The sequence below is a fragment of the Heterobasidion irregulare genome (assembly GCF_000320585.1).
Source record: "Heterobasidion irregulare TC 32-1 unplaced genomic scaffold scaffold_05, whole genome shotgun sequence".
NCBI classification, from domain to species: Eukaryota; Fungi; Basidiomycota; class Agaricomycetes; order Russulales; family Bondarzewiaceae; genus Heterobasidion; species Heterobasidion irregulare.
In genome coordinates this window covers 482503-504557 of record NW_009258201.1, presented here as the reverse complement: position 1 = coordinate 504557, position 22055 = coordinate 482503, and the positions used below count along the sequence as shown (strand labels likewise).

Genomic DNA, 22055 nt, shown 5'->3' with positions numbered 1-22055 from the left:
CGGTTCCAGGAGCGTCGATGGCGCGGGGTCCGTGAGACAGGATATTGTCACCTTAACTAGAAAAGCGGACAGATGGAGGCTCTAAAGTTTCCGTATGGGTTCAGGTCCAGTTCGGCGCTCCACGGAGGCAAGAGAAATGGAAGCGATGCGGGGTTGTCACTTACGTAGGAAGGAGAATCTATGGATAGCATCCAACGATGTGTGTGTTCCTGGAGAGCCGGCGGTCGTTGATCTATGCTTGAAAAATGGGGCTGAGTGTTCGAAATATATTGTAAATACTCACTAGAAGGCAGCCAGAAGCTTCGGTCTGTGATGGCCACGCGCGCAATGATATGAAACCTGCTGCCGGCGGCTGCCGCGGAAGGATCGAATGATAAAGAAGGAGGAATGGACGGTGGTAGATGGGCATGATCTAGGGCCTCGTTGTGTTCAGCGATATCGGAATGCAGGGCGATGTCGAGCGAGGCACGCGCTTTGCTTCGATGCGTGTATGGCATCCGCCATCGAGGTCCTCCCACGTGCATTGGGCTCACGTTGTCGGAGATTGTGTTTCCAACATCGTCAAAGATATCAACGAATTTACCTTGGTCCAGGACATTGATGCATCTACGCTTTGGGGCATGGCTGAGACCAAGAAAGGGCGCCAGCGCAGGAGTATCAATATGGAGACCAAGCGTCTTCGACAGATGAGTACTCGTCTTTGAGCTTGAACCGATGACAGCGCTCCCCACGATCTGTTCAGGCTCGGGATTCTCCCGTTCGCCATCATCGTCCGGTGCGGAAGGTACTTCCGTTCTACTGCCGCCGACAGCAATCTCAAACAAGCTCCTCAAACTCGGCAGACTGACCTCTCCGAGCTCGATGCCGTTTTGCATCACCCACTCCTGCTCTTCCTTGGGAACGGACACCGCACAATTCCGTATGCATTCATCGTGGCTTCCGAAATCGCGAGAATGGCGCAGGCGGCAGTGATTTAGCAGGCCCTGGACGCTCGGGAAGTTGGTGCGCGCGCAATCAGGACAGGCGAGTTTGGCGAGGGTGGGAGGGGATGTGTTTGTGTTCTGTAGAAAAAGTAGCTTGGCGTTGCTGCTGCGGGCGGGGCGGGCAAGATCATTGAGTGGTCGTTGACGTGTATGGCGAGTATGACGAGGCTCTATCAGAGGTGGGGTGGGCGCTAACACGGAAGCGGGCGCGGATTTGATGGGTGCAGGGGCACGAGGAACGGCTGGTAGGGTTTCACGGGAGAGAAACGGGAGACATGAAGCTTCAGCAGTATCCAGTGCTTCCATAGCCGCGTTTTGGAATGCTTCAGATGCCTGAGCCTGAGCTGCAAGAAAAGTCGATGGCCTCTGAAAATTAGACGGATAGCCTGCAACTCCAAATGTCCGATACCTTTACCTTGAATATCCTTATTCTCTAGGGCTTCTTGGAGAATGAGAGCCCAAGTTATGCGAGATTGAATCATATCATGTACTCGTTGCCTAACATCTATTTCCAGGTCAAGCTCTTCCAAAATGAGCTGCCTAGATGCAGCAATACTATCTGGACAAGATATCAGGAGAGGCTGACAAGCAGGACAATCGACGAACCTCTACTCCAAGACATCCCTCCATCTAATCGTTTCCTTTTCCTGGTCACTTGTATATCGTCCCCTTCATATGATGAAACGGACATGGTCGTAAGCCGCACAAATGGAGGTGCACTCGAAAAATGGGTCTTCCTGGAGAGTGTGACATCCGTGACAGCACGTGAGATACTGTGACGATACGCGTTTGGTGCACATGCCGCCGGCCGCGTCGCCTTCAACGTTGGCTCAACACAACTCACTTCGCCATGGGAATCAAAGGTCTCACAGGGCTCCTCTCAGAGCATGCCCCACAATCAATATCTGTGAGCTTCTGTATGTGACGGCTCAAGCAGTGACCTCACGCAGGAATGTAGTCGCATGAAATCAAAACGCTCTTTGGCCGCAAAGTCGCGATCGACGCGTCCATGTCCATTTATCAGTTCCTGATAGCAGTGCGCCAGAAAGACGGAGAAATGCTGCAGAACGACGCTGGCGAAACGACGAGGTGGGCATGTCCCTTCATCACGGCGGCTGGCTCTGGATGTTGAACTTGCGCTGTCAGTCATCTCATGGGTTTCTTCTACCGCACAATACGAATCGTGGAGAACGGCATTAAACCTGCGTATGTTTTTGATGGAAAGCCTCCTGAACTAAAGGCTGGAGTGGTACGTCTGCCTGCTTGAATCTTAATTTGCTTATGGGGCGCTCAAGCTGTCAATAGCTTGCGAAACGATTCGAGAAGAGAGAGGAGGCTAAGGAAGACGGCGAGGAGGCGAAAGAAACAGGTGCGAAATCTATGTTTTTCTATGCTGTACAGGTTACTTGAACCCACTATATCGTAGGTACAACTGAGGACGTGGACCGTTTCTCTCGACGGACCGTCAAAGTTACAAGAGAACATAATGAAGAATGTCGAAAACTCCTAGGTTTGATGGGCATTCCAGTAGTCATTGTGAGCAATCCTTCCATGATTTTACTTTCTTCCGCTCCCTGCTAATTAATTGGCAGGCTCCATCAGAAGCAGAAGCCCAATGTGCCGAGCTTGCACGTGGCGGAAAGGTGTGCTGGAATGACAGAAAATGCCCGCCTTGCACTGACCGCACGTCTGGGACAGGTCTACGCTGCCGGCTCAGAAGATATGGACACGTTGACATTCAATGCGCCGACCCTATATCGTCATCTCACATTCTCGGAGGCCAAGAAACAACCTATCAGTGAAATTAACTTGGAAAAAGCCCTGCAGGGGCTAGATATGAACATGTCCCAGGTACTTCTCTCTTTGATTCGGTATTTGTTGCCTCTTATTAATGCCCCATCCTTCTAGTTTATCGACCTATGTATACTGTTGGGATGCGACTACTTGGAGCCCATAAGAGGCGTGGGTCCTAAGTCTGCTCTCAAGCTCATCCGAGAGCACGGCGGACTTGCAGGCGTGGTCGAACATCTGCGTGAAAAGTGAGCTTCTCTATCATACTATTGCCGCTTGTCCTCAAAACGCTTTCGACGCTGGAAAGACAAGCGGTGAAAGATGAGGCAGCAGAGGACGGCAAGAAGAAAAAGGGCGGCGTGCAGATACCTGACGAGTGGCCATGGGAGGAAGCCAAGAGAGTCTTCGAGAAGCCAGATGTGACGCCGGCGGATGAGATCGAGGCAAAATCCTTCTCGTCTCCTATGAACGCACAGATTTGACATATTATTCTGCAGTTGGAATGGAAACATCCAGATGTCGATGGTCTCGTGGAATTCCTCGTGAGGCAGAAAGGCTTCAAGTGAGTTTATTTTGCCTTATCTACGCGTCATATCGTGACATGCGTTTTGAAGTGAGGAGCGTGTGCGCAAGGGCGCAGAAAAGCTCTCCAAGTTCCTTAACGCAAAACAACAAGGTCGGTTAGACGGATTTTTCACCGTACAACCGAAGGCCCCCTCCGCAAAAAATGTGAAGGGCAAAAAGGCTGATGCGAAGGGGGCCACTGGTAGCAAACGCAAGGTAGGGGTGGAATTCACATCCTAAATGACAATATCTGATCTGCGTCTTCTCAGAACAAAGAGGGCGATGCAGGTCCGAGTAAGAAGGCAAAGGCGAAGAAGTAATCGCCGCCAGTGGACATCTCAATATGTTTCTTTTTTGTTTTTGTTGTATCTGTAGAGGTGAACTCGTCTCGGATTGTTGTCCGGAATTATTAATATATTGTAGGATTGTAGTACAAGCAGCGTCTCATTCACGGACAAAATCCCGCGTCGTTCTCGCCAAAGAAAGGCTTGCCGGAAGCAATCGGATGAAGACACCTTTTTTCTCGACACCGGGATACAAGACGCCGGGTACTGTCTGCCAGGGAAAGATACATATATATATAACACATGATATAACAGGTATATAGCACAGTCAAATACAATTACAAAACGAATATAACGATGGGCGATCAGTCGAGCAAATCCAAATCTAGATTGTGCGGCGCGCTGCCGAGATCTACGCCCAACGACTCCATAAACTTCCTGTAAGTCATGCGGCCGCCCAGCGTTTCAGCGTCGCAATCCATAGCCTTCTCCATATCCTGATCTACCCCGCGTCTCGCTCTAGAGATCATGGTTGCAAGTGGTCGAACCCATGTGTCAAAGAGCGGCTTGAACGGTTCCGTTATGGCCTCATTCAACTTCGGAAAACCCTTGCCGGGAGTGTCAAGAAGTGCAACCTTGAAACTTTGCATGGCAGTCCATCGCAACACCGTCCAGTCCTCCTCCTTGATCTCGCGTTTCCGTACTTCTTTTCCCCCGAGTAAGAACCCAGTCGCACACCAGATTAGAAGGTAGAAAAAGGACTCGAGGTCATGTCGGTAGAAGTGTGGAGAGCCTGCGAAGGTGTCCAGAAGATCAATGGCGATGAATGGACCGGTGCCCGTTCTATGCTGAGCAGACGCGACGTCAGCAACCCCATCCTTTGCTTCGACGTTGATCGAGAGGTCCCAGTCGATGAGGACACCATACGGCTTCCCCTCAGCGTCCACATCAAACATGACATTGTTGATACTGAGATCCCGGTGCAGGACATGCGCTCTCTTGAACACGGCCCGATGAGCTGTTGCCGAGTTAACATCAGCAAAAAAACAGACGATTTAGATCACAAACGGGAAACAAACCTCGTACGAGATCAAGGAAGACAGACTGGAAGTCCGCAATTGCCTTCAATTCTTTCAAGGGTCTCAGTTGGTCGCATACAATCACCCGGAGCACACGGTTCTCGAGATGGCTTGAAAATTCCCAAAGCGCCTCTTGCATCCGAGGTAATCCTAGCCGCGCGCCCTCCAGCGTCGTCGACATTCGCATCCGTGTGACATGTCGTGCATCTGTGGGGCCAATCCGCTTCCGAATGTGTCGAATCAAACCGTCCTCGGAAGGTCGCGAAGCAGCCGGCCAGCTGAACTTGACCACTAGCCTCTCCTTCAACTGGACACCCAGCTTCGACTCGCTCCCAGTCATCGCAGTCACAGGCATGACAGACGTCCCACGGCCTACAATCCCAGGCTGGACGTAGATTGGCGGCCCGGTGATCTTCAGCCGAACCACACCGGGCACAGGCTCGTTGTCCCCATTGACGCCCGTGTCGATATGGATTTCCCAATTATCCAGGCTTTGTGGTGGCTCGACACGGATGGGTCTGTCAGCGCTCAACGGAGGCAAGATGGTCGACGGAGGCCGAATCATCGGCTCATACCCGAACCGCTCCATGTTGCACTCGGTGATCGCTGCAAGCGCGAGGAAGAAGAACCTCGGATTCTCCACGATGTTGAACTCCTTAGATTGAATGACGCCCATCCGGTCATAGTACCAGAAAGACATCATGAGGTCCACGACATAGAAGCCTGTCACATATCGTCGACGGCCGTCCCCAAGACATTCTGATGCATATCCCGCAGTTTGAAGCTCGTCTTTGTCGAGAGCCGGAGGTTTCCGGTTCACCCGCGCGTTTCCCTTGCCATCGTTGTTGGTAGTGACGCGCAAATCACGAGCGGCGGTGTGAGAAGAACTAGCCTTGGAGGTCTCAACTGCTGGTGGCGTGGGCAGCCGATCCGTGTCGTCGCCTCGTTCCCCGTCGGCCGGTTCCAATATTGACTCCTCGCCCACACCCGCTACCTCGTCTCCTTTGCCCAAGGTCTTGGTCTTGACCTCATCATCCGCCGAGACACCGACGTTCCGATCGACACTCTCTTCGAGCTTCACCGGAAGACTCTCTGCCCTCAGAGAGTCAGGTGACAGACCCGTGGGCCCTCTCGACTCTGTTCTGCTGTCAGTGTCGGAATTTGTGCTGGCCGTCGGACTAACAGCCATTCTCTTGGGCCTCGGCAGGACATCTTCCGAGGAGGCCTTGCGCTTCAGACTCACTTGGACGTCCGTCGTCACGTCCGGTGCCGTTGTTGCGTCCGGTGCCGACATCGCCTTCGGTGTTGGATCGGTGTCGTCGTCCTTCTTGTCGTCCGTCTTGAATTCCATGAACGAAGGCATCGTCAGCCACTCCATTGAAGGTCTCTTCCCTTGTTGTAGCATCCGCAGAGCCGCTTTGAATGCTGCCAGCGATTGAAGCGAGACATCAGGTTTGCGGACGTTCTTGTTTCCCTTGACGTTCTGCGATCCGAGTGGTTCGAATTGCACGGGGCACGGGGATTCGATGTCCGGCACCGCCTGATGTATCTTGGCCCGGGCGTCGTCTAGCATCCTGACAAATGGGGCATATCTCACTGGCTCACGTTCGCCGAGAGTGGACACGTATCCAGCAACGAGACCCGGATCGAGTTGCAGGATGTGTTGTTTCTCCTCCCATGGCAGGCGGTCGAGAGGGTACTGCCAGATGCAACGGATGAAGTCCTCGACTGGGAGATCTCTTCTGATAGTTCCCATGAGGTCTGATATGATCAATGAATCTATGAACTTCTTGGTATGACGTTTTCCTTGGAAGCCGCCAACGCCCTCTCGGACGGGAGTACTAGGGCGGGGTGGTGCCCGGAGAATATCTGAAACAGACATGGTGAGCAGTTTGAGCGTCGAGCATGATCTCAGTCATGGCGATGGGTTATAATAGAGAGTGTGCGTACGCTTTGACCAGTCGCACTGACCTTTGGAAGAGAATAGACCTCCAAGCGTTGACCGGTATTGTTGTTTGATGAGACATTCAATCGACCCGTCGGCAGCTGTTCAAACCCCGCGGCGCCCCGCACGCGTGTCTCACGTCAGCGATGTTTGTCGTAATCGTCTGTGCGAATCTTCCAGCGCTCGACGACATCGCATGGCTCTTGTAAAATAGATCTGGGATGCGCATAAAAGAAGGGCCTGGCCGGGAATTGAACCCAGGGCCTAAATTTGCGGGGATGGAGCTTCATTACCCTTTTTATCCACTGTCTCACGGTTCATCGGCCTGCCTTTCTTAACCCTAACCACAAGGTGATTTTATTATCGAGTGTCCCACGTTGCATGTGACTCCATTGAGTTCGCCACTGTCGGTTGATTCTTGCCCTTGTCGTCGCCGCTTCTCTCTGTGCTGCCCGTGTCCCTGCTCGCAGTGGATGCTGTCAAGTCACCTTGAGCTGCGGCAAGCACTCCCGTCGTTCCTCTTTGTGCTGCCCGTGTTGCTGTTCCCAGCCACTAGACCACCAGGCCATTGAAAGTTTTTGCAGACTGTGGTCTAGATTTCTATACGGTCAAAAGCATGGTTATTTCACTGAGTAACTTGCTTGGATACATTGATGGAAAGCTTCAAATTTGAGCTCAGGCGCGATTTCATTCCGCCAATTAAAGTCTCATATGACACTGAATCTGCACTGTTTGAACTAAGGAGACGAGTATTCTCGCACTTCACAATCAAAATGATATGCAACGTGTTGTATTTATATATAGCAAGAGAAACGCAGAGAGTGGGCATTCCATCCAACTGTGAAAACAGTCAGTAACCAGTTCCAAAGTATCGAGCATTTGACGAAAGTTATATACCGCAATGCCAACAGTCCAACAGATGATCAGGGTCACTGAGACAGAATACTCAACATTCTCATGCAAGAATGAGAAAAATACTGCTCACTATTTATGTTTGATAGAGAGTAGCTTGGGGTAGTTGCTTCCCCAAAATGCCACTGATCGAGGGAAGATCAGTATGTTTCAGAACTTGCCCAGAAGCACAGAAGCAAGGGATCTACCGCCCTCGCCGAGGTGTACGAACCTTCATGATTGGGCTCATGGACGTCAGCTTCATTCTATGAGAAAAGATCTGTGAGAACACGTCATGCTTGAGAAAGGTTCGCATGGCATACCGAATATGCTGCATCTGGAGTTATATTCCTCAGAAAGTCGATTGCACGACTGGCATCTCGATAATGCCCTTTCATCTCTTCGGTCGTTGCATTCCAAAGCCAGTTCTCTACCAGTGTGATATGATAGATGGAGTCTCTCCAGGCTTCCGTTACGCTGGTCTCGCCATCGCCCTTGAATGAAGTGGGTGGGCTCACAAGAAAGCGCAAGCCAGGAGCGATAGTGTGAGCATTCAACAACGCGCTAAGCAGTTCTGTTCGGGAGGATGGTGTGCCAAAATTGGCACGAGGGATGAGACGTGACGCGAGCGCCAAGTTCTCGCCGATATCCTGTTTTGCCCTTGAATAAATATAGACTGCGCACAGGGAGAAATAACACGCACCGCTGAATCTGTGTTTGCAAACGTGTTGAAGAAAGTATACCAAGATGGAAATTCAAGGACGAGCAGTTGAGCGCCTGCTACCCCGTCTTGTTCTAGCTTTCCCCCGAAATCGATCACAGGCTTCATAGATTCTGACGCCTGCTCTTTATTCAGCGCCGGCGTGAGGTATATGACGGATTGTCCGGCGACAAAACCGCCCCACCCCTCATCAGCCCACTTGACAGCATTATCAACGAGGATGGACCACAAAGACTCGGTCAGCGTGCTGTTGGGATTAGTCCAGGTGACGACAACTACTTGTAGAGTGACCGGAGGGGAAGCAAGCGTCGTGCTCTCAAGTACGACGCCGAATGTCCCACCTCCGCCTTGTGTGCATAAGCGGTGTGTACTGGTAACAACACAGGCGAAATGACTGTACCTCCCCGCAGAGCGAAAAAGAGGTCTTGATTTTGGCAAGCATTTGCGATGCGATATTGCCCATCAGGGGTGACCACCTTGAACTGTAGCTGAAAGAGAAAACCATAGTTATAGGATGATAGAATACACGAACACCTGCAAGCTTACGACTCGATCAACACCCATACCCATGGTGTTCGTGAGAGCGCCGTGGCCACCACCCTGAATGATTGTAAGGGGATAATATGTAGGGATAAGGTATTTGTATGTACCTGCAACCAACCACCGGAAACGCCGACACCTTTATCGCTCCCTGAAACAAGCATCAAAAGCGCTGACATTGCTCAAGAGACTCATGACTTACCGCCTACGATAGTAATATTATGCGCCTCCGCGAATGCGTATGCCTCGCCCCACTGAATACCAGCCTTCGGAAGACATATGCAAGTCAAAATCATATAAGGCAATGAAATTGAGAAACATACGCCTACGGTGACACCAGGTGTTGGCGTCGTACAGCCTTCCGGGATGAATTCTGGGTTGTATGATATCTATATATAAACGGGCGTCAGTGGGGAAACGCCCGTGTCGGCAAGTGTGTTTACATTTTTAAGGTTATGCGTCTACAAAACGATCGAATGCCTGAGTGACCTCTGAACAATGGAGATGAATCGGCTTACCCAGAGTGCCAATGTATTCGGACCACTGCTCCTTCCTTTGTAATCATGCTGCGAATGTATTGAATCAACGCGAACAACGGAACCCCCCCGACATGATAACTTACGCCCGTATTCTTTATAACCAATAATACTTTCGTCTTTTTGGAAAATTCAAAGGCTGCCGCAACGTCCTCGTGAGTCCTCACGTCGATCTACAGGAAGACAGCGAATGCTCGACTTCAGTATCTAGGTGTACAGAGGAAGGATGGCGCACGTAATAGTTTGGAACACTGCCAAGTGAGCACTTGTTGGGAGGTAGAACAGGTGCGATATCGGTGGGATCTCTATAGTCTAATAAACAGGAACTTCCCGTAGCCTGACAGGCCTCCCAATTGGTATTTACATAGGCGCCGAAATATTGAGAGCGGAAAGCTGGAGGAACGATGACGCGACTGAACCCTTCCTGGAGAACGTGTCCGAAATGAGATTTCACTTACTGTCGTTAGTATAACCCATTTCCACATCGTGACAGTCAGATGAGTTGTGATTCTCGAAACAAGGCTGCGAGAAAGGGATGCCTGGGAACAGCCTTCCGTTCACCCTTTTTCCAAGCTCTTCCCAGTCTGAAGATGAGGCATGGCAAGGATACTGCGCGCAACTGGCAAGGGCGACCCTCCCAATGCAGAGCAATAAGCAAGCAAAGGGTAATGATGGTCGATTCATGGAAAGGATGCGCTGATGGACCTCTGGAAGGCTGGAGGGCTTTATACTCATAGGAAAGAGCGCTCACAGGCTTGAGACCCTGTGCGCTTTCAGTATCAGATCTGGCACTGCTGTAGATGTGTGCGGCGCCTGGCACTCCATACTTCCGCTTTGAATGCCTGATCGTGACCCGGCATTACCCAACACCGAGTGATGTGTCTACCACAATTGGCGAAGTTGAAAATGGCCTTGTATGGCAGCTCATCAGTATCAGAAGTTGGGCAGCTATTGTACACAGCATCCGCAACAAAAAAAGGTGGTGAGCGTGCTAGGAACCTCCCAAGCAGGTGAAAGAAGTCATGCTATACGAGAACATAAACAGGACTTAATACCTTCAACATTTCAGTCGGCGTCAATGCTATACAGGTATCGGTTGCAATGAAAGCAGCTGTAACAGAGTATGGACAGCATCAGACCGGGATGTCACAAGCGTCGATGGTTCCGGTGATAAGTAGACAAACAGAGACAAAGCAGACTATCGTTATCTGAGACGCTCCACGACGTCCCTGTGCTATCAGAGTGTTCTGGACAATCTGTATCGGTATGCAGATGACAGACGGTAGAGGAGTTACTTACCTGCGGACGACCTTGATTGGGGGCTCTGTCAAGACAAAGTTCATATTCATTCCCATTGGGTTGAATATCCGGAGGATAGAACCCTAAACTACTTTTTCCTATTCCTCTTCGTTACACTCAGCTCGCTTCTGACTCGCCCTTTCTTCTGCGTTTTGGATGTGGCGTCGCCCAGCCTGTCCTTCGTACCTTTCCGCACCCGCTCGCGATCCTTTGTGTGTTCTTTGACCCCTGCCTTCGCAAGCGCATTACGGGCCTTTTTCTTCGCCAGGCGTCGAGCGACACGATCCACATCCGTTGCCTTGACCCGCTTGCGAGATTCTTTAGACAGATGAGCAACTCTTTGTCCAAGCGTGGGGTCTCCTTTGGGAATTGAAATAGGGGCAGAGGTAGAAGCGCCATAGGCTCTGGTGGGTTTCGAAGTCTTGGAGATTGAAGCAACTTTGGTGGTAGGGGCCTTGCCGCCTGGGAGTGTCTTACAACGTTGGACACGCAGCTTACGCCTGGCAAACTTTAACTTTCCCTCTTCAAGAGCAAGAATCTCGTCAACGCATTCGCGATCCTGCGAAAAAGAAGTCATGATCGGCGTATGAAGACTAATGATCAAAGCTTACTGCAAATTGCACGTAGGCGAAACCTTTCCCTAGTTGAGTATCTTTGTCCTTTACGATGCGAACAGTGATGACCCAGGTATTCGGCTTCTCGCTGTCGACCTTGTCTCCCTCGTTTACTTCGTCCTCTTCCTCGCTCTCTTCCTCCTCCTCACCACTGAGACCTCTCGGTCCACGCTCAGCACTGACCACTCCTTCGAAGAAGACCCTGAGGTCTTCTTCCTTACTGGCGAAATCCAAATTTCCGACGAATACAGTCTTCTTTGGGTCCCCTAATGACGTTGTGCCCTTGTTGCCTGTCGCGTCAATACTGCGGCCAACTCGATCGACGCGTAGCGTCCGTTCCATGAATACTAGACCATTGCATTTTTCGACCGCGAGACGAGCAGCTTCATACGGGTCCAAAGCCTCGGATGCAGGGGCCTTGGAAGGTACTTCGGTCGCAGGGGTATGGGCAAATACGACGTACGCGTTGACAGAATCTGCAACGTCGTGGATTTCGTGCTTGATGAACGCAACACGCTTTTTCTCCTGAGAGGTCAGACGTTTCTTCTCCTTCTCCCTCTCCTTCTCCTCTGAGGATAGATTGGATGCTCTCCAAGATGATGCACGATCACGGTCGTGAGTGCGGCCTGCCGAGTCGGAGGGGAGAGCTTTAGCACTGGACGACGCATCCCCGTCGTCAGTGAGTTTTGATACGGGATTTTTGAATGCGACAGAGCGAAGTCGTATCGATTCGATTTTGGCAGACGGGACATGGGAAAGTATGAATCGCCTGAGCTGTTTTAGAGCAGACTGACCAAGTCGAATCAATAGATCGGAAACCTAGAATCGAACAATATAACACGGAACGAACCTTGCTCTTGGCTACTTCGATGGCGACATTGCCAACGAAGATTGTCCGTGAATTTCGCTGCTCCGGTGTCTCGTCTGAGGGAACGTACTTGACCCTCTTCGCTCGCACCTTGGTCACGCTCTTTTTTGATACCGACTCGTGCACCAATTGGGAGGAATCGTCCTCAACATCCGAATCGCCAGCAACTGAGCTGCCCTCGCCCACCGCACCTTCTTCTTCGCCCACCGCCTCCCCAGTTTTTGTCTGGCCAGCAAGATGATTGTCTTCTAAGTTCCCATCGTCCGTTTCGTCTTCGGCAGTGCTCCAAGGCCTTGATTTAGGGGTGGTTCTGCTAGTTGATGGTCTTCTTACCTTTCCAGTGGGTAGGTGATGTGTCTTCGAATCTTCTGAGGCATCTTGAACAGAAACGGACTTTGGTTTCTTCGACATCGAGCTCGAACCTTTCGCATCAGAACTGAGCTTTCTTTTTTTGTCGGCATCATTGGATGGTCCAGGAATGGGCCCTCCATTCCGGTGAGGTAGGGAAACCTAACCACTCATTTTCTAATAAATGTGATGCTCAATTAAACAAGATTTCTAAGAACTCACATTGGACCGGAAGAGAGTATCGAGGTCTTTATCCAAGGCAGCTTTCTCTCCCTTTGAGCTTTTGGAAGTCTTGTTTAGCTTCAAGAGGAAGGAGGAGAAGCTCATATTTTTGAGCGGGGGAGTAGAGAGTGAGCGTGTCACCGTGTGACGTCTCAGTCACCCGGTCGGCCTCGTTAAACGCGTCGAACTTCGGAGCTGCTCTTTACGCCACCATGACATTGACCGTCGAAAACACAACACAGAACAGCTTGGAGCACCCTAATATTTTTATTGACGCATCCGGGTTACCTCTGAAAATCTATGTGGACATAACTGGTATACCTAGGAGAGTCCGGTTAATTCGTGCATTGCGCGTAAGTCTGAATCTCACCCACTTGCCGTAGTTGCGCTGAAGCGTGGACCCATGAAGAACTCAGGGGCAGAGATATGCCACGCACCCGCAGATGCGAGTTTGTTTTTGATCAACTCTAGCAGGGCTTCAGGAAAGCGGATTCTTCGTGACTGGGGTACCGATGCCGACGTAGTTTTGGAGTATTCTTGGATCCAGCAATCTCTTTTCGCAGGCAGAGCGCTACTGCGAGAAGACAATTGGGGCGGACTGCAGGCTATTGATGATGACGCTCCTATTCCTTCAGATGAAGAGGACAATGGCGATGATGGCCAAGCGGACGAACGTCAAAGCGGTAAGGTTCATGGCCCACCTTCCACACCTTCCAAACAAGTCCACGGAACGAGTAGGAACTCGGTGAATGATCTCGTGCATAGATTGAGGTAGGTCATATGCGAATCATCGCCCCTTCATGCATTCATGAAATTCGATGATCCTTTCACGCGTCTATATACACCACGGACGAAATCGTCCCTGAATTAGTATGTCTGCTCAAGGAACTAGTGCTCAGCTCTCTCGGGATCAAGCTATCTCGATATCGGAAGAAGACATTCCTCACGATCCAGTTCTCGCTATCACTGGCTTCGTAAACAATGCAATAACGTTGTCTCGACAGCACAATATCGATACAACCCCTCTTGAAACCTTTTTGGCCGCTCTTCCTTTACCTGATCCATCACCCCAGCCGCCCTCGCCACTCCATCATGCTTCACCAACACCAAACTCGGCACCCGGCCGTACCTCACAGGACCCGCTCTCCCGGCCTTGCGATCGTTCACTAGTACCGGTCTCACAACTCTCTCACCCCCTACCAGAACCGTCCTTGCAACATTATAACCCTCCGCAAGAGTTATCCTCGCAATCTTTTGAACCTTCACAAGAACGACAGGATACTCTTGTTGACTCTTCCTCTATTCTCCCATATTCCCAAGATAAGGATGCTGAGGCTATCATCGGGTCTGTAGGAGATGATGCGTCGGGCCCTTATCCAGACGAGGACGAGATCGTTTTCCTCGACCCTGTCTTTTCCGGAGACAACGGGACCGCGTCCTCGCCTATGCAGCCTCCACCCCTTTCATATTCTCAACGCGTCAACCTCGCCTCTTCGAGTCACACAGCCCGGATATCAACTCCGCCAGCTGAGCGACCGGAGTTGTACAAGCTGTTCACGATCGAGCCCGACCATCAACTGTCATTTTACGTAGCAGATCTTTACTATAGCCCTGAGGTTGTCCGGGCTATCGAGGTGAGTGCGTATTGGACGCATCGCGGTCAACGCTAATCATCCTTTCAAACATAGAAACATGGCGGAAAGATTACATCCCACATCGCCGCCGCCACTTTTGCGATCTTGAACCCCAAACTGCCATCGTTTGAGCTTTCGTACACACAAGCCCTCGCCTACCAGACACCAGTCATACAAGCATCTTATGTCCATGATTGCATCCAAGCCGGCCAACTGCTGGAATACGAAGACTACAAATCAGACGAAGTGCAGCCAAGCAAAAAGAGAGAACGACCACGCACCTGTGACGACGGGGAGTCTCCGCAGAAAAAGCCCCGTACTTCCTCGAATTTGCTCGAGTTACCAGGCATCGGGGATATCAGCGAGAGCGATCTCGACGAAATCCTTGCTTCTGTGGGAGGATCCATGCCGAACACCGTGTCTGTGCAGGAGCCTCCGAACAGTTCGCAGGCAGCCACAAGGTTTCGGTTTACTGCGGGCGAGTGGGATCACTGCTGGAGACTTGTTCGCCAGCTCTTAGAGGCAGATCAGACCATAGGCGTCCACAGGGCCAGTGATCAACTTCACAAGCAGGTAAGAATTGTTCCCGCTCGATGTGTCACTGACAGCTAACCGTTAATCACCATTCCAAGTTACGAAATCACAGCCAAGCATCATGGTATAGGGCACTTTTGAGGAAGAAAGGCATGTTCGATAGTATCAAGGACGACGTTGTGGCTATGCGTAGGGCGAAAGACAATCTAGGATTGACCCAGTGGGTTGCATAATTGAGACTCCTTCCTGCAAACGAACAGATGGACATAAATTAATTGTCACTACAATCCAACTGGATTCTATGTGAGTCTATGTATAATAGCACTGCGCCACTATCATTATTCGGGAGGAAGTAATAATATGGGCGTTTGGCACAGTGGTAGCGCGCACGCTTTGCATTTACGAAATATGTAAACTGGTTGCGTGAGGTCGTGGGTTCGACCCCCACATCGTCCATTGTTTTTGCTCACTTCCAGTGAGCATCATGATATAACTGCTCCAGACACCATCTCTGAACAGTCTCAAGGATAAATCTCAATAACCCTTCCGCACCATGACCATAGAGGGTATCACCATGGTCCCATCATCCCAGGACCATTTACCATATAAAATGTCATCCATACCGCCCCATGCCTTTCTGTGGTCTGGTTAGATCACACATGGTTATGCATCTCCATTCTCGCAGCCGATCAGTCCAGGCAGTGCCCACTGCCGACCCAACACGGAAGATGGCCCCGCTGTGTATCAAGAAGTCCGAGGATGTTGATCTTCTAAGGCGAAAGATTCACAGAAGCAGCAAAGTGTGCCATGCAAACAGAGGAACAGCCACACAAAACGCAGCGTGTAACGTCGTAAGGAGACACGATACCGGGTTATGAATTCACTGTGAACGAATCGACGTCAGGAACGAAGGTACAATTACGGCCGTCCACGAGAGGTCCACGGCGGATTGTTGGCCACTACATTTCCTACACCTCCATCGAGCATCGCGTCGATAGTGACATTCAACTGGGGAGAAATCAGAACGGACTCCATCGCCCAAAGCGCAACAGCAACAGTACTGAGAAAAGCGCCGACATTAATATAACAGGATCAGGGATGAGCAATTATTCTTACTTTGTCCCTTGGTACTCCAGGATGCCCTCATGCACCGGGAACTTCCATTGAGGTCTACATTGAAGAAGATCAGTCAGAGGCCCTACCCACATATCGACTGCGGGCGCGTACCCGAGGTTGGCTACAAACTTTCCCATCATCCATCCGTTGACGAACAAAAGCGCACGGTAGGGCGCGGGGGTCGAGTCGAAGTTGAATGACATGAGCACATCGAAGCCGTCAGGTACGCGCAGATCGAATGTCGTCACAAAAAATCCGACCCCTGCATTGTCGTTTGGTAGACCAGAAGAGAGACTGCGAGAGGCCCAAGACGATGTGTCGAAGCCCGGAAGGTGCCACCCCTTGCGTTCTCCAAAGAGGCCGCCTTCGTTCATGACGCCGCGGGTCTTGTCTGGGAAGCTGAATGGCAGGATAAGTCTCAAGACGAATAAATCGTTTGCGAACACGATCATACTTGGTATATCCTCCAACTTTGCCTTGAACTTTCCAATCAGCAAAAGTGCCGTTGTTGAGCTTGAAACCACGGACACCACGAGGTGATCTAGAAGTCTCAGGACTGCCTATATGTGTGTCGTGTCGTGGTTGATTCAAAAACCATGTCAAAGTATGAGTCCACTTACTTTCAGTTTCATTGAGACCCATGTTATCCTGGACGATTGTAATCACATTGTCCTGACCGATCAGAAGCGATCCGTTCGGGAAGACAAACAGATCGTCTGTTTCTTCCAAGATATTTCGGTTATTTGTTGAGCTAGACGTCGAAAATATTTTATCAGCGAAAGCACTCCCCCATTGATCTAACACTTACTTTCCGTACGATGTGCCGATGAACTGGTCATTAAGCCAAACGCTCGCAGCAAAAGCTGTATTGCTTGTGGGTTAGTAAATCAGACAGTAGGATGGACTCTGTGATCTACCTTCTCCACCGTTGATGGATAAATTTGCTGACTTTACGTCGGCAGTTCCATTGAAGTGCCCACGCCAAAGGACGGTGTTCTCGCAGCTGCTCAAATAAGATTAAAATCAAATAGAATATTTCAATGACCTGGGCGTACAATCCATAATCGCATCCATACAAGACCCTTCCATCGCCATAGAACGGCTTGAAAGGGATATTTGTCGTGGTATGATTCGCGACCGTCCACTCAGAGTCGTCAAACCCAACGTCTGCTTCCGGTAGACTATTGGCAAATTTCCAGTTCCTTAGCACGGGCGTCTTGATCCCTTGCACCGCGCTCTTCAGCGCAAGCTGCCCCGTGAATCCGCCGACGGAAGTCAAGCGCTCAGCGGCGTTCGTATCTGGATCGACGGGCTCTCCGTTCCACGTTACTCTCTTTACCCCAGGCGGCCCAATGACCGTCAGACGCACGCTGGAGTTGAGATCGCCGCGGAGAGCAAGAGTACCAGATGCAGAAAGCGACGCGTTCCGCACGAGATGCGGGCCGCCGACGAGCAGCGTCGAGTTGGTCCCGATTTGCCAGTAATTCGCGTGTGCGTTCGTGCTGGCAAGGACAGGGGCCCAGAACGTCCCTGCGGTGACCGTATCCGCGTAGAGGACCAGCTGGCTAGGCGTGTCAAAAACGGTCACGAGACCGGAGATCCCGGGCAAAAAGCTGACGACGCTTTGATTGCCAGATGCTGGAGTGAATGAAACGAAAGGCGAGTCGCTTCGAAGAGATGCAGGTCCGGGTGTGGCGAGAGAAGCCTCGTGCTCTTGGTCGGCATCGCCGTACAGGAATAAAACATCGCGAGATCCGATTTTACCGGCGAAGAGGATGGATGCAGTCGAGTAGAGCAACGATGAGTGCGCACCGAACGAGTAGTCGCCAACGATGACCTTAGACTGGCGACCGCTAAGTGTGATGCTGGAGACCACTTGGGGAATTTGGAGGGTTCCAGCAGAGGTGTCAATGGTCATGTTGAAGTTGATGGTGGCACTAAAGGGATCAAATATTGAATGCCAATTTGAATGCGAAGGCGAAACAGAAAAAGCTCACGTCGATGTCGAGCTTGTCTGTCTGACGATCCAATAACTCGAACGCGTGTCGGGATTGCGCAAAAGTACGGCAAATGCTGCACTGTTCGAGACAGATACCACGGTAGAACTGTTTCCGATCCAATCTGTCTTATAGAACTCAGGGGAGCTCCGCAAGAATAGTCCCTGCAGCTTCAACTCGGTATACTTGTCAGTAAGCGCACGGTTCTCCGCTATAGAGCTACCATAGTCGTACGACGCTAGGAGATGTCAATTCGCTTAGCGTCAGCGTCAACTAAGAATTAAAAATACACACTGTAGACACCAGGGAAAGGGATGCCTCCCCAAGAGGTGCCGCTTATACAAAAGAAAAACAGGCGTTCACAATAAACTCAAAGAATAAGAACTGGTAATAGGACGCACCCGTAGAGCATGTAGAAACTCATCAACTTTGCATTGGACGCCCACAGAGTGCGATAGAATACCGATTCGAAGGAAGCCCCAGTCAGCTGTCTGCAGTTTTCGTAACCCGGAGCAGTAGGTCCCCAAGCATCGAAGGAGCCGCCTTGGAACTAGTCGGAGGCTTAGTATGTCTCTGAAATGCTGGTTGAAGTGAGATACCTCTGGGAAGTACCATGGTTGGCTGGGGTTGGTACCTTGGACGAACGTGTGAATGCTATTGCTCCGAGGGAGAAAAGCGTATCTGGAATACCTTCATGGTAGTCATGATAATTGGTCGTCACGGCGCTCCAAGTATCAGGATGAGAACAGTCAAATCCTTGAGGATATGCGTCCAACCTATGTATCATACGATTTACCCCTCGGTGTTGATCATGCACCCTGATAGACATACCCGTATATGTCGACGGCGCCCTGTTCATAACATACCATTAAATTCGGCGACATGAAGGAGACGCCCAGTCATAGACACGCACCGACCCATTGACGAAACCTTTGTGTTCGCCGGGATCATTGTAGGTGAGCGGAACAACGATAGAGGAGTTGTGGTAAGCTTCTTCAAGCTCTGAGAAATATGCACCGCTGATCGCATTCTGAGAATACTCGTTGTCTAAAATTCAACTGCATCAAATAATGCTGCCCAGACCGCCGTTTCAACACAAGTACCGACCAATTTGTATCGCTGGAAGAATGATCAGTTGTTATTTTAAGAGAAAGCTTAATGATCAGACGTGCGCACCAATAACAGGCCCGCCCTCCGTGATTTGATACCGCGCAGTCTGCTCGATGACACCCTGTATATAATCTTGCCACGACGCCCTGAAGTCAGTCGCATTCGTCCTCAAAGGTCCCGCTACTTCGCTCGTGACCCAATGTGCGATGCCGCCCGCAGTCGTCTCTGCATTGATGTATGGCCCAGGGCGCAAAACGATCCAGATCCCAGCGGCTTTGGCGGCCTCGTACAATGGCTCCACCGCACGGTACCCGTCGAAGTCGATCACGCCTGGGGCCGGGTTGATCGCTCCCCAGTGCAGGTATACGCTGATCGCGTTCAGACCGGCGGCTTTGACCTTCTGCAGAATATCGGGCCAAAGAGAGGGCACTGGTAAGCGGTATGTGTGGAATTCGCCAGAACTGTGACTCATCATTAGGATCGGCTCGAAGAGGAGAAACGTTCTTACTAGATGAGAATACGCTGTCCTTGCAAGACCAAACTGTAGTTGTCCCACTGGACCTGGTCTGTGCGCCCGTTTGAGGAGAACAACGCTCGAGGAGGCTCAAGGGCTACATCTCCAACTGTATTCACATCAGCCAATGCCGAATAATAGCGCGCGCTGAGATCAAACGCAGCATCAAGGCTTCGTGACCAGATCTGGGGCGCAGAATGAGGCAACAGCAGCACATATGTCAAGAGAGATGAAGCAATGCCGAGCAACAACCACGACGACCAAGACCTCCGCCTCGCGATCGCCGACGAGACGCTGTACGCATTCAAAGAACCTTCAGTGCGATCCGCAGGCATTCGAGTTCCAGGTTTGCGACGGAGCGCAAGCGGCGCGTCAACCACATCGCGGTCCACCTTTAAATCCAAAGCATGGCTGTCCTGATGAGCGCCCCATGTCATGATCGCCCGAGAACGCAGTCTTATGACTGTGCAAGCCTGTGAAATAGACGAGCGAAACAGAATGGGAAGCCTGGAACGCTGTCCAGGTGGCTCTAAGTGCAGGAGCGGACGGTCCGCAAAGGTGCCCTCGAAATTCGAAGCATCGCGGCGACTCAGCAGTCGCAGGTCATGCACTTGGCCGGGAAGCAGTCAGAAGCTTGTTTGCACCTGTTGGGCCGTGTGGATCCGTAATACGGACAGACTCTACCTCAGACTTTGTGATATATACGGAGAGCTACAGTATGATAAAATTCTACCTGTCGTACACTAAGATTGATCAAACGGCTGCTCGATACGCTTCGCGAAGGGAAGTATGAGTATTTGTACCTGACAAGCTCTGACAAGATATCTAGCAGTGCGATGCAACAAACACATTATGCGGAGAGCCCGAATATCTATAACGAAGAGTGAGTTCTACTTTGATCTTTGTGGAGAAGTTGAACATTAGCATTGGATCTTAGACAGGTCCAAGGTCAGTGGATGTCAGCCTCAATTTCGAAGTCGCTGGGTTTTGTTACAGTTTGCTCTTGGCATCCTGAGTCGCAGGCTTTCTCTTCCGCTCATTGACCTCCATAGGAACTGTCAGCGCCATCTGATGCGCGACCACAAGACAGCGCTGGTCCTCTCGCCATCCCTCCTTTGGCTGCTTCCCATCTCCGAGGTCGCTGGGCGCTGTCCAAACCTCGACGTAGATATCGTGCCTGCCCATCGGCTCATCAATGAACCTGCCCGAAGTGAACGTGCCCACGGTGTGCTGGCTATGATTCTCCGAGCCGCGCGGAATCCGTGCACAGAACTGGACCGACATAGTGACGGTGGGGAACCAACTCGACGGGAGATCTGGGTATGCCGCCACCGGGAGCTTGTCCGGAAAGAGATCGGCGAAGAATGCGAGAGAGGCGGGCGTCAGGACGTCTCCTGGGTCGCTGAACGTGTACCACCCGCCCCCTTCGACGCCGCCGTCGCTCTCGCCGGCTTTGGCAAGGCGCGCATGCCGCTCGTGGATTGAGCGATCGCGGGCAGCTTGGATGTAGGGTGTGAAGTTCCATCGTGGTTCTTTGGTACTGGGTTTGAGAGAGGAGGGGTAGATGCCGAACGGTGTAACGCGGGCACCGGGTGCTGGTGGAACCAGAGTGAGAGATGGCCCTGTTTGCGACGCGGACGCAGGGTCGAGGTTGCCGAAGATGGCGTGGGCGGTCACTTTGATCACGTTCTGTATTGCACAAGTGATCATGTAAGTTGTTGAATGCGAATGCAGTATAGCGCGCACGAAAGGTACTCACGTCCTGAATGAGGTCCGCAAGGAGGTTGGCCAAACCTTTGCCCGTGCGAAGGGTGCGCACACGCACTTCGAAGGGTCCGACGGATGTCGCGCGCAAGTAGTGAGCCGTTACGTGAACGGGGTCAGGCTGGGAAGTAGATGATTGGTATCTTAGACATGCTTCTACTATGAGACCCAGAACGTATCCTGTAGGCGGAGTTGCTCAGTATACCCCCGAGGTGACATGAGTCGCGATGCGTACCTCCGTGCGGAACTCTGAGCGCCAGGATTCCAGGACCACGGTGTGAGGCTCCATCCCAAGATTGTAGGGACAAGAAACTCACGCTACGATGGTCCACAACGGGTCTGCGTTTCCTCGATAAACCGTCGAGCCGTCTTCCCGCTGGGTCTCGTCTGGAACTACTGCCGTCGCAAGGTTGAACGGTGCCATGGTCGGTGCAAACTGGCCGAGCGACCGTCGACGTTCATATAGAGCCCTGGAACATGTGAAATATGCCGCAATCACCGGTTCGACTCGGCCGTGAACAAGAGAGGCAGGTCAGTCGGACCCTCCGTCGACAGACAGGCGCCCGGGCGAAATTGGATGACCAAGCCCCCAGCTCACCGACACTCACTGCGGCCAGGCAGTGCCGAGAGTGTAACTGGCCGCAGCTTCGAGCCACTACTCCCTCTGTTCATGATCTTACTTGCTTCCATCTCTTATCCAG

At 51.5% G+C, this 22055-nt stretch overlaps 8 protein-coding genes across 8 annotated transcripts; 2 read left to right on the top strand and 6 right to left on the bottom strand.

The window, feature by feature from the left end:
- Positions 1-56: 56 nt before the first annotated feature.
- HETIRDRAFT_173117 (uncharacterized protein) lies at positions 57-1674 on the bottom strand (the record flags this gene model as incomplete). The annotated part of the gene is made up of 4 exons (XM_009547784.1): positions 57-232; positions 284-1327; positions 1399-1542; positions 1590-1674. 4 exons carry the CDS (start codon positions 1672-1674, stop codon positions 57-59), a joined length of 1449 nt encoding a protein of 482 aa, XP_009546079.1.
- Positions 1675-1813: 139 nt separating this feature from the next.
- Positions 1814-3970, top strand: HETIRDRAFT_458854 (uncharacterized protein). Its single transcript, XM_009547783.1, has 12 exons — positions 1814-1890; positions 1942-2072; positions 2130-2232; positions 2289-2352; positions 2410-2519; positions 2576-2626; positions 2682-2834; positions 2892-3022; positions 3082-3217; positions 3272-3336; positions 3389-3554; positions 3608-3970. Exons 1-12 carry the CDS (start codon positions 1834-1836, stop codon positions 3656-3658), a joined length of 1218 nt encoding a protein of 405 aa, XP_009546078.1. The 5' UTR covers positions 1814-1833; the 3' UTR covers positions 3659-3970.
- Positions 3971-3987: 17 nt separating this feature from the next.
- Positions 3988-6583, bottom strand: HETIRDRAFT_317415 (uncharacterized protein; the record flags this gene model as incomplete). The annotated part of the gene is made up of 2 exons (XM_009547782.1): positions 3988-4640; positions 4702-6583. The coding sequence occupies 2 exons, from the start codon at positions 6581-6583 to the stop codon at positions 3988-3990; spliced, it is 2535 nt and encodes an 844-aa protein (XP_009546077.1).
- An 817-nt stretch (positions 6584-7400) lies between these two features.
- HETIRDRAFT_474849 (uncharacterized protein) lies at positions 7401-10018 on the bottom strand (the record flags this gene model as incomplete). The annotated part of the gene is made up of 16 exons (XM_009547781.1): positions 7401-7484; positions 7544-7578; positions 7632-7683; positions 7770-7803; positions 7861-8187; positions 8241-8605; positions 8659-8746; positions 8805-8858; positions 8909-8949; positions 9001-9064; positions 9122-9187; positions 9242-9259; positions 9317-9364; positions 9421-9507; positions 9570-9727; positions 9793-10018. The coding sequence occupies 16 exons, from the start codon at positions 10016-10018 to the stop codon at positions 7441-7443; spliced, it is 1707 nt and encodes a 568-aa protein (XP_009546076.1). The 3' UTR covers positions 7401-7440.
- A 703-nt stretch (positions 10019-10721) lies between these two features.
- On the bottom strand, positions 10722-12492 carry HETIRDRAFT_426853 (uncharacterized protein; the record flags this gene model as incomplete). Its single annotated transcript, XM_009547780.1, has 4 exons — positions 10722-11192; positions 11245-12036; positions 12098-12407; positions 12449-12492. 4 exons carry the CDS (start codon positions 12490-12492, stop codon positions 10722-10724), a joined length of 1617 nt encoding a protein of 538 aa, XP_009546075.1.
- Positions 12493-12897: 405 nt separating this feature from the next.
- HETIRDRAFT_426852 (uncharacterized protein) lies at positions 12898-15086 on the top strand (the record flags this gene model as incomplete). Its single annotated transcript, XM_009547779.1, has 5 exons — positions 12898-13038; positions 13080-13456; positions 13557-14319; positions 14374-14892; positions 14952-15086. 5 exons carry the CDS (start codon positions 12898-12900, stop codon positions 15084-15086), a joined length of 1935 nt encoding a protein of 644 aa, XP_009546074.1.
- Positions 15087-15665: 579 nt separating this feature from the next.
- HETIRDRAFT_64765 (glycoside hydrolase family 35 protein) lies at positions 15666-20124 on the bottom strand. The gene is made up of 18 exons (XM_009547592.1): positions 19585-20124; positions 19143-19537; positions 19074-19085; positions 18880-19013; positions 18798-18817; positions 18657-18742; positions 18566-18600; positions 18368-18516; positions 18261-18301; positions 17967-18204; positions 17025-17906; positions 16887-16972; positions 16778-16832; positions 16590-16720; positions 16424-16529; positions 16081-16368; positions 15970-16023; positions 15666-15913 (listed from the first exon to the last, which is right to left on the bottom strand). Exons 1-18 carry the CDS (start codon positions 20025-20027, stop codon positions 15772-15774), a joined length of 3297 nt encoding a protein of 1098 aa, XP_009545887.1. The 5' UTR covers positions 20028-20124; the 3' UTR covers positions 15666-15771.
- Positions 20125-20580: 456 nt separating this feature from the next.
- HETIRDRAFT_125007 (uncharacterized protein) lies at positions 20581-22044 on the bottom strand (the record flags this gene model as incomplete). The annotated part of the gene is made up of 3 exons (XM_009547778.1): positions 20581-21279; positions 21350-21534; positions 21963-22044. 3 exons carry the CDS (start codon positions 22042-22044, stop codon positions 20581-20583), a joined length of 966 nt encoding a protein of 321 aa, XP_009546073.1.
- Positions 22045-22055: the final 11 nt, after the last annotated feature.

What these genes read in the sequence shown, in the direction of transcription:
- HETIRDRAFT_64765 (XM_009547592.1), bottom strand. Translation starts at nt 20,027, where the DNA reads ATGACATGGGGCGCTCATCAGGACAGCCATGCTTTGGATTTAAAGGTG. An exon ending in CCCTTTCCCTGGTGTCTACA is followed by an intron (nt 18,205 to 18,260) that starts GTGTGTATTTTT and finishes GACATCTCCTAG; the next exon opens with CGTCGTACGACTATGGTAGC. An exon ending in CTGGAGTACCAAGGGACAAA is followed by an intron (nt 15,914 to 15,969) that starts GTAAGAATAATT and finishes CGCTTTTCTCAG; the next exon opens with TACTGTTGCTGTTGCGCTTT.
- HETIRDRAFT_458854 (XM_009547783.1), top strand. Translation starts at nt 1,834, where the DNA reads ATGGGAATCAAAGGTCTCACAGGGCTCCTCTCAGAGCATGCCCCACAA. An exon ending in GACGCTGGCGAAACGACGAG is followed by an intron (nt 2,073 to 2,129) that starts GTGGGCATGTCC and finishes TTGCGCTGTCAG; the next exon opens with TCATCTCATGGGTTTCTTCT. An exon ending in TAGATATGAACATGTCCCAG is followed by an intron (nt 2,835 to 2,891) that starts GTACTTCTCTCT and finishes CCATCCTTCTAG; the next exon opens with TTTATCGACCTATGTATACT.